The following is a 14,842-nucleotide window of genomic DNA, read 5'->3' on the forward strand; positions in this document are numbered from 1 at the left end:
ACTTCAGACATTAAGGTCTAAAGAAGTTTAATGTCATCTCCAAATTTTTTTTTATTATGTAGCTACATTAATACAGTAATTGTGTATTATATATGTGTCTTTGCCAAGCCTCACTGCTCATTTTCTTTACTGAGGTCAGAACACCATTAATTGCACAGTTTATTCCCATACTGTTTTAGAAGAAAGTCTCCTAATTTTAATTTTATTGAATAGTCTCTTGTTCTAGAAGAACAGATGAGAGCAGAAATTCAAGATATCCTACTATCTCAAATTACTTCTTTATCTTTTTTTTTTTTTTTTTTTTAATTAAGGATAAAGACTCCTAATCCCTTTGTGTGAGTTGCCTTAAGGTCACGGACTCCTTTTACCAATCTTGCAACAGAAGTGTTCTCTAAAATGGGGTAACTGGGACTGCAAATAGTATTTTAAATGAAACTGTATTATGGATTAATGTAATGACATTATAATAGTTTCTCTGTTTTCAATACTGTCACACACTGAATAATCTTCTTTGATTACAAGAAGGCTTCATTAAACTGCCCCAAGCAGCACCCAAATCACTTTTGATATGTTTAAATCCTGAAAGCATTTTACATTTGTCCACCCACTGTTTACTACTAATTTCAAGTGCTATCCTATTTTTCCATTTATCTGCTTTGTTTGTGACCTCTGTCCCCTCAACATGACCTATCTAAACGAGTCTCCTTGACAAATGTTGCTTTTAGATTGCTTCAAGTCACTAATATCACAACTCTTAATATGAAGAACTTACTACAATCCCTACAGTTCACTTCCCTATTCAAAGAGAGAGGCAATGGGCAAAACCCCTGAATACAGAAGCCATGACTAAAAATTCCAACTACAGCACATTTCATTTCTCATCGTGTATCCTATAAGAAAAAAGGCACAGTAGGTGGCTTGTAAAATTTGTAGCAGTTCTATAATGAGTAAGATCAAGCAGAGCTGGGAAATGTACCAGAATATAAACAGAATTCAGTACACTAAAACTTACTTTATTCCCCAGAAGCAGAAGTCATTACATTAAAGGCTTTCAATGTTTTGGTAACGATGAAAACAGATATTTCAAAAGAATGACAGTATATACCAACCCTTTCTAGATGCTTTTTAAGAACTTGCTTACCAGTGAAACAATAACAAAATCAAAGGCTCTCAGAAATTATACTAATTATTTTTTACCTGATCATTTTTTACTTACTTGAGTATTTTTTCCCATATATCACTGTCATAAAAGGCATGGCTCCAACCCATTTTGACTGTTCCAACAATGACATTCTGCTTAAAAACATCTGATCCCAACTTGCGATACAGCTCCTCGCAGTCATCCAGAGAGATGTGGAACAACCCCAACATAAAAGCTAATATAGCTCCTGAAAAAGAAATATTTTAAAATATAAAACATAGCCTGGAGTGAGATTATGAACATGGATTATGTATTAATATAGTTTATAGGTTAGCAGAAATATTTAGCACGAAAAGGGAAGATCAATCAACATTTGTATCACTGAATTCCTGTTCAAAGATGACAAACTGTGTTTTACAATTGCATACATAACATAAGAAGAGTCTGCTTTAAAAATATAACTGGGAATTTGAAAAATGGCATTACTTCTTTTCACAGATTTCATCCCTGCAAACACATACATGGCAGAAGGCAAATTAAATCCACTGCTTTATTTTGAAAAAGAAATGAGCAAGCAAAATCTATATAGTTCAAGCATTACTTGTTACTTGGAAAACTGAGCCTGTAAGGAAAAATTCTAGGAAAACTAAAAAGAAGGGAGTTTTGACTAGTCTGAAATATGTTTTGTTGCAGTTATAATTAGTCATTCATACATACTGCCATCTAGTGTGTGCCTAAAACTGGTAACAACCTACTCTTGTAGGAACAAATCAATAGCCCCCAAAAAAGCATGATTGCAAAATACAATTAAAAAGGCTGCCAAAAAATACAGTTAAGGCATTATTACAGTTTTTATATGTATTGAACTGAAAGGGACATATAGCACCTTTAAATCTAATTGTGCAATACTGTGAGGACATGCAATTAAGCATTAGAAATAATTCGGACACAATTTTTCAAATTTGGAAATGAGTGCAATAGGTTTAAATAAAATTAAATTTAAAAGGAGGAAATTCTTGAAACTAAGAATAAAACATATATGCAGAAATATGAATTTTCTACATAAAAAACTACATGAAGAAAATTAGATGGCTTTAAAGAAAACATGGCTTTCAAGCTTCTTTAACTCTCACAAACCCCAACATGATGACAGCAGAGGGTCAATAGATTAATGGTCTCAATTTTTTAAAATTTAGCACACATGCTAACTAAAACCTGGGCTTACTTGACACATCCAAGTCCCATCAAGTCACAAACTCACCCAGCTGCCAAATCATGAAATGCCTGTATTCAACAGAGACTAACATGAAAGCAGCACCATTTTCCTGAGTCATGCAAATCCTCTGCTACCTTTCTTTTTTAACTCTCTATCACCAGCTCCAGAATATCACACTTTTGCTATTTTGGTGAACAATTTCAAAGCCAAGGAGAGAAACTTCATACTAAATGCAAACTCATTTTCAATTGACTCCCTGAAAAACACCAAAAACAACAGTCCGTGTCTGCACACAAGGGGCAGTTGATAAAATCAGTCAAGGTACATGTTAAAGCTCTTTGCTGAAACCTGATGGATGGTAACAGGACACACCCAGGAGAGTAAGGTCAAAATTAAATATAGAGTGTGCAGGGTCTATCAGATGGTCCAGTGAAAAACTTCATGATGCTTCCATCACATCATGCTGTGCATCATAGACTCCTACACTCGAGCCATCATCTCAGCCTTGATACCCAAACCTTCAGGGGAAAATACTCAAATAAAACCTGGAGGGCTAAGGAGCATATGTTTAAGAACAGAGGGACACAACACAAGCAAAATACAACCTGAAAGACATTCTTTCCTTATTCAACACTGGCAAGACTTCAGCTGAAGTGCTGTATCTGGACCTCAATGACATTCTTCAGATGTGGACCAATTGAGAAAAACACCACAAAAAAATCACAGTTCAAGGAAATTATTCTGCAAGTACAGCTTGAGTAAACAGCCTGTGACAAAAACCTTTAGAGGCACAGAAGGCTGCTGCCTCATTAGTTTCTTCTCTGCCCAGCTCTCCAGACTGTCCAGGTCATTGTGGATGGCAACACAGCCCTCTGGAGTGTCAGCCACCCCTCCCAGCTCTGTATAATCAAGTGAACTTGCTTAGGGTACACTCTGTTCCCTCAGCCAGGTTGCTGATGAACCTGCTGAACAAGACTGGGCTAAGTATTGACCCCTGGGGGACACTGCTGGTTACAGGCCTCCAACTCAACCTTGCTCCACTGGTCACCACCCTCCGAGTTCTGTCACACAGCCAGCTCTCAACACACCTCACTGCCCACTCCTCTAGCCCACACTTCCTGAGCTTCTTAAGAAGGATGATAAGGAAGACAGTATCAAAAGCCCTGCTGAAGTCAGGGTAGATAACATCCACTGCTCTCCTCTCATCTAGCCAGACACTAACAATGTCACAGAAGGCAAACAGGTTGGTCAAGCATCATTTCCCTTGGGTGAATCCATGCTGACTTCTCCCAATGACATTCTTTGCTTTCACATGTTTTATGATGCCATTCAGAATGATTTTTCCAACACCTTACCAGGGATGGAGGCGAGACTGTGTTCCCCTGGGTACTCCTTCTTGCCCTTTTTGAAGATGTCACTTCATTAGTGACATTAGCCCTCCTCCAGTCCTCAGGCACCTCTGCTGTTCTCTACAACTTCTGAATGATGATGGCCTAGCAATAACATCTGCCAGCTCTCTCAGAACTTGTGGATGCATCCATCAGGCCCCTTCAATTTCTGGATGTCCAGTTTTAATAATGTGAAGTAGGAATCTATACTGTGCATACAAACAAATTCTATCTAGGAGACCTAAACATTTTCCCTACCTCTGGTATTTTGAGTCTGCCAAGCAAATCTCTGGTAACACAAACATTGTATCTAATCACGGTGATCCGCATTTAATATTATAAACTGTGTGGAAGTATAATGTAAAAAACCTGAAGAATTTGAGGAAACTGAGCTACTGAACTATGACAAACCTCTTTTGCTGGAAATCAACATCATGCTGCTACTGGTCAAGCATAACTTTCAGAAGAGATTACTTTTTTTTAAAGAGAAATTTATGCTTTAGAGCTACTTGCTTCCTAGGGAGGTATAACCTATGACAGAGTCACAGAGCAATTAAAGCTGGGAGGGACCTCTGGAGGTCATTAGTCCACCCTCCTGTTCAAACAGGTTTGGTTAGAAGAGCTTACTCAAGTTTCATTCAGCTTTGAGGATCTCCATGGTGGAGATTCCACAGAGCCAGCAACTCCTTCCAGTGTCTGGCTACCCTTGCAAAGAAAACATGATTCATTACATCAAACTGTAACTTATACCACTCTGTCTTTTGGCTTTTCTCCTATCACTGTCTACCTTCCATAGTTCAGCTCCAATTTGTCTGTGGTTTCTCAATATCTGAAAGAGCAAAAAGGCCTCATCTTAACCTTCTCTAGTTCTGAAGGCTGACTTGCACCCTATTCCTGGATGTCATGACCTACAGTCCCCTTGTCCATCCACTTGGCCCCCTGCCATACTCACCCAGCATGTACAGGAAGGTACCCAACAGGCTACAGATCTACTGAGGATCCCAAAACTAGACATACAATGGTAAAACAGAGACCCTTCATCTGTTGGGCACGCTCTTGTGCATACAAGCCAGCATGTGCTTGGCTATCTATGATGCAAGGGTACACTGGTTCAGCTTGATCCAACAGGACCAGGTCTTCTTCAAAGCTGGTTTCTAACCAGTTAGTGAACCTCAGATGAAGAGCTTGCTACTCAGCTTTTACTTAGGAACCTTAGGTAGTTCCTGTTGAGGGATTTCTCCAGCCTGCAGAGGCTGATCTGAACAGAGAGCATCACTGTACTGACCACTTCCTCTAATTTAGTATCATCCAAGACCTTACTGTCATTACTTATGACAGGAAATACTATTGGTCCAGTATCAGTCCCTGAGGGACATTACCTTAGTTGTCTTTAAAGCCCCATTAACATCTAAGATAATGTATCTATGTGAAAATTGAAGGTTTCACATTCATTGAAAAAATTACAAATCAGTGTGAGGAAAAAGAAAGACCTTAGAAATTACCACTGTACTTTCCCAACTCACACTCAGAGTGAGAAACCAGCAAGTTCTGCAGAATCTACATTTTTTTCTCAGATGTTCTTCTACTATATTGACAGTAAAACTCCAATGTGTGGCTCAATTACCTGTGCTTACACCACAAATGTAGTCAAAAAGTTGATGAACCGGCTTCCCAGTTAGTTCTTCCAGTTTACGTAGTGTCTGAAGTGCAACTAAGCCCCTGGAACACACACACAAAAAAACCCCTTCACATACAAAGGCAGTTTTATCTTGCATAGCTCTAGTTAAGCCCATCTTTGCTTAATTATAACTAATTATAATAACTGAATAGCTACCACAGTAAGAATCCTGAACACTTCAGGGGATGAAAGAACAACACAATTAAAATTGAATGATTAATAGTAAATATAAATTAAATACTCAGGCATACCAAAACCAGTGCTTGACAGCTAGAGATACACTGTTTTGTAGCAAAGGCTCAGGGATGATGATTTGATGTAAATGTGGACCCTGGGTAGACAAATAACATTTAAATTTGGGTCTTAATAGAGCTATACAATGCCCCTTGGGACACATTATTTTGCTGCATATGGGCTTTTTGCCTCAACTAAATGTCTGAAGTAACGGGAGGAACATTCCAGACCATGAGCCTTCTATAGGCTTCTATAGCATGAAACAAGTGTGCCTGGCATGCAAAGCTGCTAAATGCTGAACTAAGAGCTAGAGAACACTTATTTCTTAGTGAAGACCACTTATATTTTTTATTGTGAGTAAAGAAATGCTATGGGGAAACAAAAAGTTCATGAAAATCTACTTCTGCAATGACTTCATATTACACTTTCCACCAATAAAGATTTGTGAATCAATAAATATTTGACAGAAAGTTTTCTTCAAGTATGCCTGAAAACACAGATTTTGTAAACATCAAACTTCAAATTCAATTGACATGTTTCTGCTACGACTCTTAACAAATTGTGTGCACAAATTGTGTGCACAAATTCATGAAGAAATAGAGCACACATAACTAGACATTTGCAGCATAATGAAAAAAAAAAGCATAAGTTGTAGGAGAAATATAAAGCAACAGAACAACTAGAATAGCTTTCACCATTAGCCTATTTATTCTTTCAAGGGAGATCAGTCCTGCTAAGGAAGGTCACCCTCCAGAAAAGGACATTTTTTGCATTACTAAGTTAACACAATTGTGAAAGTATAAACTACTTCTAGCATATCACATCAATTTTGTATTTCTGACGTTACGCTTGTGAGCAGACTAATAACCACTAAATTTACTTCCAAAATGAGAAAGAGCCAATCCAAGCACTTAAGTGTGTTGCAAGCTTTAAATGGGTAAGTAATTTCAGTGTCACAGGATTACTAATGCATGGAATCTTAACCACAAATGAATACAAAACCAACAGTGAAATGTAACGTAACTGTAAATTATAAATTGCATCTTTGGACACAAACTTTTCAAAGAGAAACTGAAATCACATTTCTAGTTACAGTACAAAGGTGACTACAAGTATGTAAAAAACCAGAAGTTTTACCTTGTTCCTCCTCCATCAATAGTGAGGACTCTTATTCCCCAGCCCTTCACAGGGTCTGTATATCCAATTATAGCTAAAGTCTCTCTAACAGCAGCCTGAAGACTTTCGTCATTTGACTGTCTCAGTCGCAGTAGGCATGGGATTAATTTTTCCTATTGAGAAAAAGATATTTTATTCTAACTGTATGCTTATAACAAATGTATCTATGCTTAAATTTACTACTTTGGCATTAAGCATAAAAGTAATACAGTTTTTAATAAATTTTTCTCCAAGTATTTACTCATCTTTCTTTCTCACAAGGAAAAGGTCTCTGATATTATGTAATATACCCCTTACTGCTAAAGTAACTACCTATTAGAATTAAACAATCAACGTGAAATGTAAATATTTCAAATAGCTAGAAAAGCTGTATTTACAAGCAGCCTAGTTTTACTGACATTAATGTCACACTGGACAAATATAAACTTAAGTATAGAGCACAAAAATTATAGCTAAAAGCCCAGATTTTCCTGAATAAGTATCACAACAGGACATGCCTTCAAAGCACACTAATATAAAAACAACAGAAAAATCAAAGCCCTGCCTGCATTATCTGGCTTCCACTCCATTCCCAAAGATCCCTTTTCCAGCAATTCTACAATCTATGTCACACCTCTGTCACGCCTTGTGGAAAAAGACATGGGACTGAGAAATGCTGTGATTGGGTAGTACTGCTAGAATAGTCTTCCACCCACCTCCTGTCCTTTCACTGCAGGAAACAGAATGAGTAGAACTAGGTTACATGACTTATTTGATGGTTATACTCCACTCTTGTCATCTCTCTTCGCAGGAAGCATGCAAACAAGCATAAAAACTGTTGTGCATATGCAGTTCAACTGTACCGTACATTCCTGTCTGGTCAATGCTGACAGAGGACACAGTGTGTGACCTTTGCCTACCACTAGAAAAAGTTACACTGTCTATTCACATGACAACGTTGTGTGCTCCTAAATTAAACACTGCAGTCTTAAAAGCCTTAAAGCTAAACTACTCATAGTTTGCAGATGAATTTTCTTGAACCAGCTAAAAAAAACCAAAACACTACAAAGGAGATACTGACACTATAATCTTTATAAAAAGTAAATATTACTAGCCCACAAAAGCACAGAAGAAAGTTTTATAGTTACTCTATGTCAACTGTCTATCAGGTATTTATTATTTGTCAAAGCATAAAGACTGCTTTCACCTTAATTGCAACTCCTCTGCTCTCAGGAAATTCTAGAAGGTGATAGGTCAGTTCTTCAACCCTGTTGATACAGACTCTTCGATTAGAGGATCTTCGTAGGGCTTGAACTAAAGCTCGAGTCCTATTATCAATACTCACTCTTGCAATAATCTAAAAAAAGATAAGTTATACAAATAACATAAATATACTCTAACAAACATGGAACATTTTCCAGGAGTAGTTCCAAACTTATTTTAAGATTTCTCAGAAGCAGGAGACAGCATGGTGCACCGGAGGTCCAGTACAGTTTCTAAGTAAGCATTACTTAAATGTAATCAGGAAACCTCTCGGTTCTGTTTCCCAGAAAAATAAAAAAAGGCAGATCACAGCAACAATAACCAAACAAACATGTATCAGCATGTACTCAAGATTTACCTTCAGAGCAACTCTGAAATCACTGTATTTGGACCGTAAAGGAGTGTAAAATTACTGTAACTACAAAAAAAAAAGAAAAGGGGGGGGGCAAGTAAATCTACCTACATCTACATTAATAAATGTACACACTATACACACATACATGTACTTATATACATATATGCCTATATAAAAAATATATAATTTTTTATATGTATACATACACATGTATACATTGGAAGTACTTGTATATATATGTATGTTTACATATAACTTACAGTGTGCTTATGCTTATATACATGTGTATACATATAGACTCATAAATCAGTATATATGTATTTATATGGAAATACAAATATAAACATAAATACATATATAGAGAAGCTATATACTTGTGTTTGTATAGGTATGTAAGTTTACATATATAGATATATGCACATGTGTATAGTATAAACTTCTATAAGGTATACATATACATAGAAATAATGTATAGAGAAATAAAAGTAAACAAAAACTTGCCTTTTCTCTCTGAAGAGAGATATGCTTTTCCCTCTCTTCTGCAGTTTTAGCCTCTTTTGCTTTATCCTCCTCATCTTTTTCAGATACTTCTTGTTCCAGCTGTTTACTCTTTTCTTGTGAAACAACTTTTGTATCAGACCTTAACTTGGGAACCAAGCCACCAATGTAACTGTCTACAAAAGCTTGTACACTGTTACTGGGATAGGAAAGGAAGTTTGCAATACTTTTTTTAGTGGGAACTGGAAGAACAGTATTTGACTTCTCAGCACTCAAAGTCTCTGCTTCAGGAGCCAATGTAGCTGCTGAATCCACTGTCTTTTCTTCACTCATTACAGTACTTTCTGATGAATCAAGCTTATTCCTCTCTTCACTTTTAGAGTCCTGTAATAAAGCATTCCTTTTTTTCCCCTTATCCATATGAAAATTATTATTAAAGTACCAGTTTATATGATCAGCTACAAAGTTGTAAGTCTCTCCAAAATTTGTAGAAAAGCGGCTTGCGTGAAAAAGGTGGGGCTTAGTAGATGCTGAATCTTCTGGAATGTCTTGACTGGTGCTACTTGAACTCAGTAACACAGACTTTGAGTTTTCATTTGCACAAGCTGATTCGTTTGCAATTGGGCCTCTGTTGCAATCCTTCTGAGATCTGGCATCTGTAACTTGTTCATCCTTTTCTAGATTCGCACTGTTATTTGCACCTCCATTACTTTTATTTGCTTTTCCAAGAGTACCAGAGTGTGACTTTAATCGAGCTATCCGTGAAACCAGCTCACTGTGAGTGCCAGACACTGCCTTTGAAACAGATTCTATAGTATTCCTAATTCGTGACATGCGACTGCTCACTTTTGTAAGTCCTTTGGAAGAAGAAGTTAAAAGTTTAGAAACTCTGTAGTATAAAAAGTCATAGCTGTAAACATATTTGTTGTACCAAAATGTCCTGCTTCTGACCCATTTACACCGAGGCTCAGCTGTATGAAAAACTCTCAGGTGATCAGCATGGTTTATCCTCCAGCAGACTTTAGGTCTACACAAATGCAGGTATTTGTTTCTTTGCTTCCACCAAAGACTTTTTGGGTTAATCAAAAATAACAAATATGTGTCTAAAGAGAAATGAACTGTCATTACTTAAAAATAATTAGACCTTTCTGTGTTGCTTGTCTACTTCATTCCAGAAAATTCAATTCAATTAGTAACTCCTGTGTATCACGGTGTTATCTGAAAAATGAAAAAAACCAACAATGGAACCCCAAAACTAATAACAAGTTAAACTAAAAATCACAACATTGCTTAATGCAGATGCGGCCTGTGTATTCTTTCAGAGAAGACAAGCACTCAAATCAAATAATCTCACAGGGATACCTACTGTTCTGAACATTTGGTAGTGTCACCCAACATTTAGTTATTCCTTAAAGGCCAGTTTAAGCCCATTTTGAGCAATATTCAGCAACTGTTGAAAGCATTTAGTGACATGAAAGAAATCACATGCTGGTCTTTCTAATATTAAAACATTTGTACCCTTCCAGAAATTTCTCTTGCACAGAGACCAAAGTTCAAATACAGCTGTCACTGAGGTACCACCCCTTTGCACAATTCCTTCACCAGAAGAAAAGACACCAGTTCTTTGAGTAAAGCTTCAGAAGAAAGCCACAAGTTAAACAAAACGTTGCTATCCCAAGAGCTAAAGGCAGCATATGAATGATCCTTACTCCACATAAGAGAACAAGAAGCTTCAGAGATTGATCAGAGTTTTACACAGTGTACAAGTGCTGCGCTGAAACCGCAGAAGCAAACACACTATTTGCGAAACTGCAAGCTCCTACTGCTTCAGCTGCTGTGACAGGGGCCAGAGGAGGGCAGGCAGAGTAACACCTGTGCGGGCAGACGCCAAAACAGCAGCAGAGGCGACACCGCCCCAGGCAGCAGCCTGGCTACTCACAGTTTCCTCAGCAGATGCCTGAGCCTACGCGGCGCCTGGCCTACTCAGCCTGGTCTTTTGCTAGGTCACCTCCACCGTGCAGCCGCGGCCAGGGACATATATAGGGCCCGGGGCGCCTCCTACCCCGGGAGGGGAGCGGGGTTCTAGTAACACCTTGCGACATTTCGCAGAAAAGATTTCGAGAGCGGCCCCGTAAACAAGCGGCGCGTTCCGTCCGTCCCGTCCTGTCCCGTCCCGTCCTGTCCCTGCCCGGTGACGGCCCCACGGCACGCGCCCACCCCCACCCCTGCGTCACGCACCAGAGTCCCGCGTGCCTGGCACGCGCTCGCCCCCCTCCCCCCCCGCCCACCTCCCCGCGGCCATTTAAGACCCCGGAGCGACGCGGCCCAACCCGGCAGCGGGTACCTTGCCGTGCCACGGCTCCCGCTTATCCCCCCGCTTCTCGGGCTGCCGCCCACCGCCAGGCAGGGCCTGCCGCCCCTCACGAGCAGGGGGCCGGCCCGCGGCCCAAGCGAGACCACCCGGGCGGAGCGGAGCGGGCGGCGACTGCCACAACAGCAGTAACCGCGGCTGAGCGGGGCGGGCGGCCGGGCCGCGCTACTGCGGCTGCGCCGCCCCCCAGCACGCCGGAAGCAGCCGGTGGGGGAAGGTGACGTCACAGCGGCGGGGGGCGGGCGCCGTGACGCGGGGCGGTGCCTGGAGAGGTCACGGCGGCCGCGCGCGAGCGGTGTCCGGCGACGTGCGGGGCGGCACGCGGAGGGGGGGGGCCGGGGCGGGGCGGGGCCCAAGCCGCGCCCTCTCTGCCTCTGAGCTGCTCGGGGCGGCCGCTGCCTTGTGACTCCCGGAGGGAGCGGGGGTGGCTCCGTCCGGTGCTGCCGGTAGCACCGGGGCATTGGTGCCGCCCCACCCTTCCCTGAGGCGCGGGGAGCGAAGGGGCTGTGTGAGGAGGAGGTCCTTGACCCGGCGTGGCTCCTCTCCGACCTTTCGGTGCAGGCGCCCCGGGCACTGGATCGAATCAGCATGGAAGGGACCTGAGGGATCGTTTACTTCCCACCAAGTGCTTGGAGAAAGGTTACAGACAGGTTTTCATAGGTTTGACGGGGCTGGGGGCCACCGTGATCTTACCCAGCCCAGGCTTGAGCTCCCTGCCTGTCTGAAATAAAAATTACCATGAAATTGCCCAAACTTCAGGTTATGATGGCAAAAGGTGGTGAATGCATCACATGCTTCGATCAGCTAATAAACACAGAATAGTTCTAGTTGGAAAAGACCTTTAATATCATTGAATCCAGCCATATTTTTAAGCACCGCAACACTTCTGGGGGTGGTCATTCAGTCACCTCCCTGGGCATCCAATGCCAGGGTTAAATAATCCTTTCAGTGAAGAAGTTTCTTCTAATCATTAATCCAACCTCCCCTGGCACAACCTGAGACCGTTTCCTCTTGTCTTGTTGCTTGTTACAGGGGAGGCTGAGCCCCACCTCACGAAACCCCTTTCAGGTAGTTGTAGAGACTGATAAGGTCTCCCCTCAGCCTTCTTTTCTCCAGAATAAACAACTGCAGTTCCCCCAGACGCTTTTCATGGGACTTGTTCTCCAGATCCTTCACCAGCTTTGTTTCCCTTCTCTGGATATGTTCCAGCACCAAAATGTCCTTGTAAGCGGGGGGCCTAAAGTGTGGCCTCACCAGTGCTGCATACAGGGAGACACTCACTGCCCGGTCCTGCTGGCCACACTATTTCTGATAGAAGCCAACAACATACTGGCCTTCCTCACCACCTGAGCACACTGCTGGCTCATATTCAGCCTGCTGTCAATCAACACCCTCAGGTCCTTTTCCTCTGGGCAGCTTTCCAGCCACTCTTCCCCAAGCCTGGAGTGCAGCATGGGGTTGCTGTGACCCAAGTGTAGGGTCACGTTACACCTGGCCTTACTGAACCTCGTAGAATTGGCCTCGTCCCATCAATCCAGCCTGTCCATCTCCCTCTGTAGAGCCTTTCTACCCTCGGGCAGATCAACACTCTGTCCCAACTTGGTGTCATAGAATCTGCTGAATTGGAAGGAACATCAAGTCCAACTCCTGTCCCTGTGTAGGGCACCCTGGGATCCCACCATGTGCCTTAGGGCATCATCCAAATACTCCTTGAACTTCAGGCACTTCAAGCCTTCGGGTAGGCTTGGTGCTCTGACCACTTCCCTGAGGAGTTTGTTCCAGTGCTTCACCTCTGGGTGAAAAATCTTTTTCTGATATTTAACCTAAACCTCTGCTGATTTAGCTTCCTACCATTTCCCCGGGTCTGTCTTTGGTTACAAGACTGAACAAATCAGTTTCAGTCCCATCTCTTCCCCTCCTGAGGGAGCTGTAGACTGCAATGTGATCACCCCTCAGCCTCCTTTTCTCCAGACTGAACAATCCAAGTGACCTCAACTGCTCTTCATAAGTCTTCCCTCCCAGACCCTTCACCACCCTTGTTGCTCTCCTCTGGATGCTGTCTAATAGTTTTTCTGTCTTTTCTGTCTTCAGTAGTCTTTTCTATGCTGCTGTGCCCAAAACTGCACACAGTACTCAAGGTGATGCCACACCAGTGCAGAGTACTGAGGACAGTCCCCTCCCTTGACCAGCTGGTGATGCTCTGCTTGGTGTACCCCAGGACACAGTTGTCCCTCCTGGCTGCCAGGGCACACTGCTGGCTCCTGTTCAGCTTCCATCAACCAGGGCCCCCGGGTTCCTCTCTGCTGTGCTGCTCTCCAGTCTTATTCCCAGCACTGCTTACACACTGTCCTTCTTGTGTGCTGAGCCCAGGCTTATTTCTAGCAAGCCTGGTTTGGTGCCCTTCCACCTTCATATCTAGTTTAAAGCCCTCTTAATGAGCTTGCTAGCTCTCACACCAGCATCCCTTTCCCTCCTTGAGACAGATGTACTGTTTCTGTTGCCAGCAAGGTCTGGTGTCATGTAATTCAACCCATGGTCAAACAACCCAAAATTCTTCTGGTGACACCAGTCTTGAAGCCAAGTATTGATCTGCTGGCTCATCCTGTTTATTCCCTCATTAAATCCTGCAACTGAAGTTATAGAAGAGACCACCACCTGTTCTCCTGATCCCTTGACCTGTTGGCCTGAGGCTCTGAAGTCTCTCATCATTGCCTTTGGACTTCTTGTTGCTACTTCATCAGTGCCTACCTGAAAGATCAATAACAGACAGTAATCCAGGGGCTCTGCTAGGGAAGTGAGCTTCCTCTGAACATCTTTAACCCGGATCCCAAGAAGTCATCAGACTTCCCTAGGAATCAGGTCTGGTTTGCATGTTGGTCCTTCTTTTCTTTCACCTGTGACAATGACCCACCTTGTTTTATTTACTGGGGTCATTTTGATGTGGGGTGTAGTCCAACTCAACCTTGGTGAGACCTCCAAGTTAAGAGAACCATTATCTTTGTCAGCATTTGGTTCCCCTTGCAAAGCAGTGTGCCTGTTGTTCAAGGTAAACTGGGAAGGTGTAATAGTTACTGGTGACACATGCCACCAAAACCTGCCAAATGCCATGAAATTTTTGGGAATATCAAGGCAAGATTTGAAGGCAGTATTCCAGCACCACTTCCTTTGTCAAATAATATACAAGTAGCTTGTGAGCCACATATTATGTAGCATAATTTTGCACAGGGCACTGTCAGTTGATACCCAGCTCATCTGTTCCTTCCTAAAGCTTTTCTGAGTTGCTGCTTTGGGGATGCCAGTGGCCTGTTCTGCAGGTCCACCTGACTTGTCTGTAGATGACTACACATCTGGTTGTATTATTTAGTGATCATTTACTCCTGGTAACTGTTTTCAAGGCTTGTGTGCTATTCTTTAATTTATCATGGAATTTCATTATATATGGTTAAGCTCATTTTTAAACCAAATAGCTCAGCCAGCAGTGGCATCTGCTGGAAGCACCAGATGTAGCTATGCAGGGAGGTTCTGCTGCCCATTGTTTTATCA

At 42.0% G+C, this 14,842-nt stretch overlaps 1 protein-coding gene across 2 annotated transcripts in view; it reads right to left on the reverse strand.

Annotated features, from left to right (window-relative positions):
- PNPLA8 (patatin like domain 8, phospholipase A2) overlaps window positions 1–11,537 on the reverse strand; it is a 32,150-nt gene extending 20,613 nt beyond the window's left edge. Inside the window, exons 1-7 of one of the 2 annotated variants that reach the window (XM_071733634.1) lie at window positions 11,273–11,513; window positions 10,868–11,020; window positions 8,932–10,146; window positions 8,020–8,169; window positions 6,795–6,946; window positions 5,370–5,464; window positions 1,217–1,388 (exon numbers count right to left, since the gene is read on the reverse strand). In XM_071733634.1, coding sequence (XP_071589735.1) covers window positions 1,217–1,388; window positions 5,370–5,464; window positions 6,795–6,946; window positions 8,020–8,169; window positions 8,932–10,053 — 1,691 coding nt within the window. In that variant the 5' untranslated portion in view covers window positions 10,054–10,146; window positions 10,868–11,020; window positions 11,273–11,513. Of the gene's footprint in view, window positions 1–1,216; window positions 1,389–5,369; window positions 5,465–6,794; window positions 6,947–8,019; window positions 8,170–8,931; window positions 10,147–10,867; window positions 11,021–11,272 lie in introns of both variants that reach the window. The other variant, XM_071733633.1, reaches the window with a different exon arrangement.
- Between the last annotated feature and the right edge of the window lie 3,305 nt (window positions 11,538–14,842).

The sequence above is a fragment of the Heliangelus exortis genome, chromosome 1, assembly GCF_036169615.1.
Source record: "Heliangelus exortis chromosome 1, bHelExo1.hap1, whole genome shotgun sequence".
Classification (NCBI taxonomy): Eukaryota; Metazoa; Chordata; class Aves; order Apodiformes; family Trochilidae; genus Heliangelus; species Heliangelus exortis.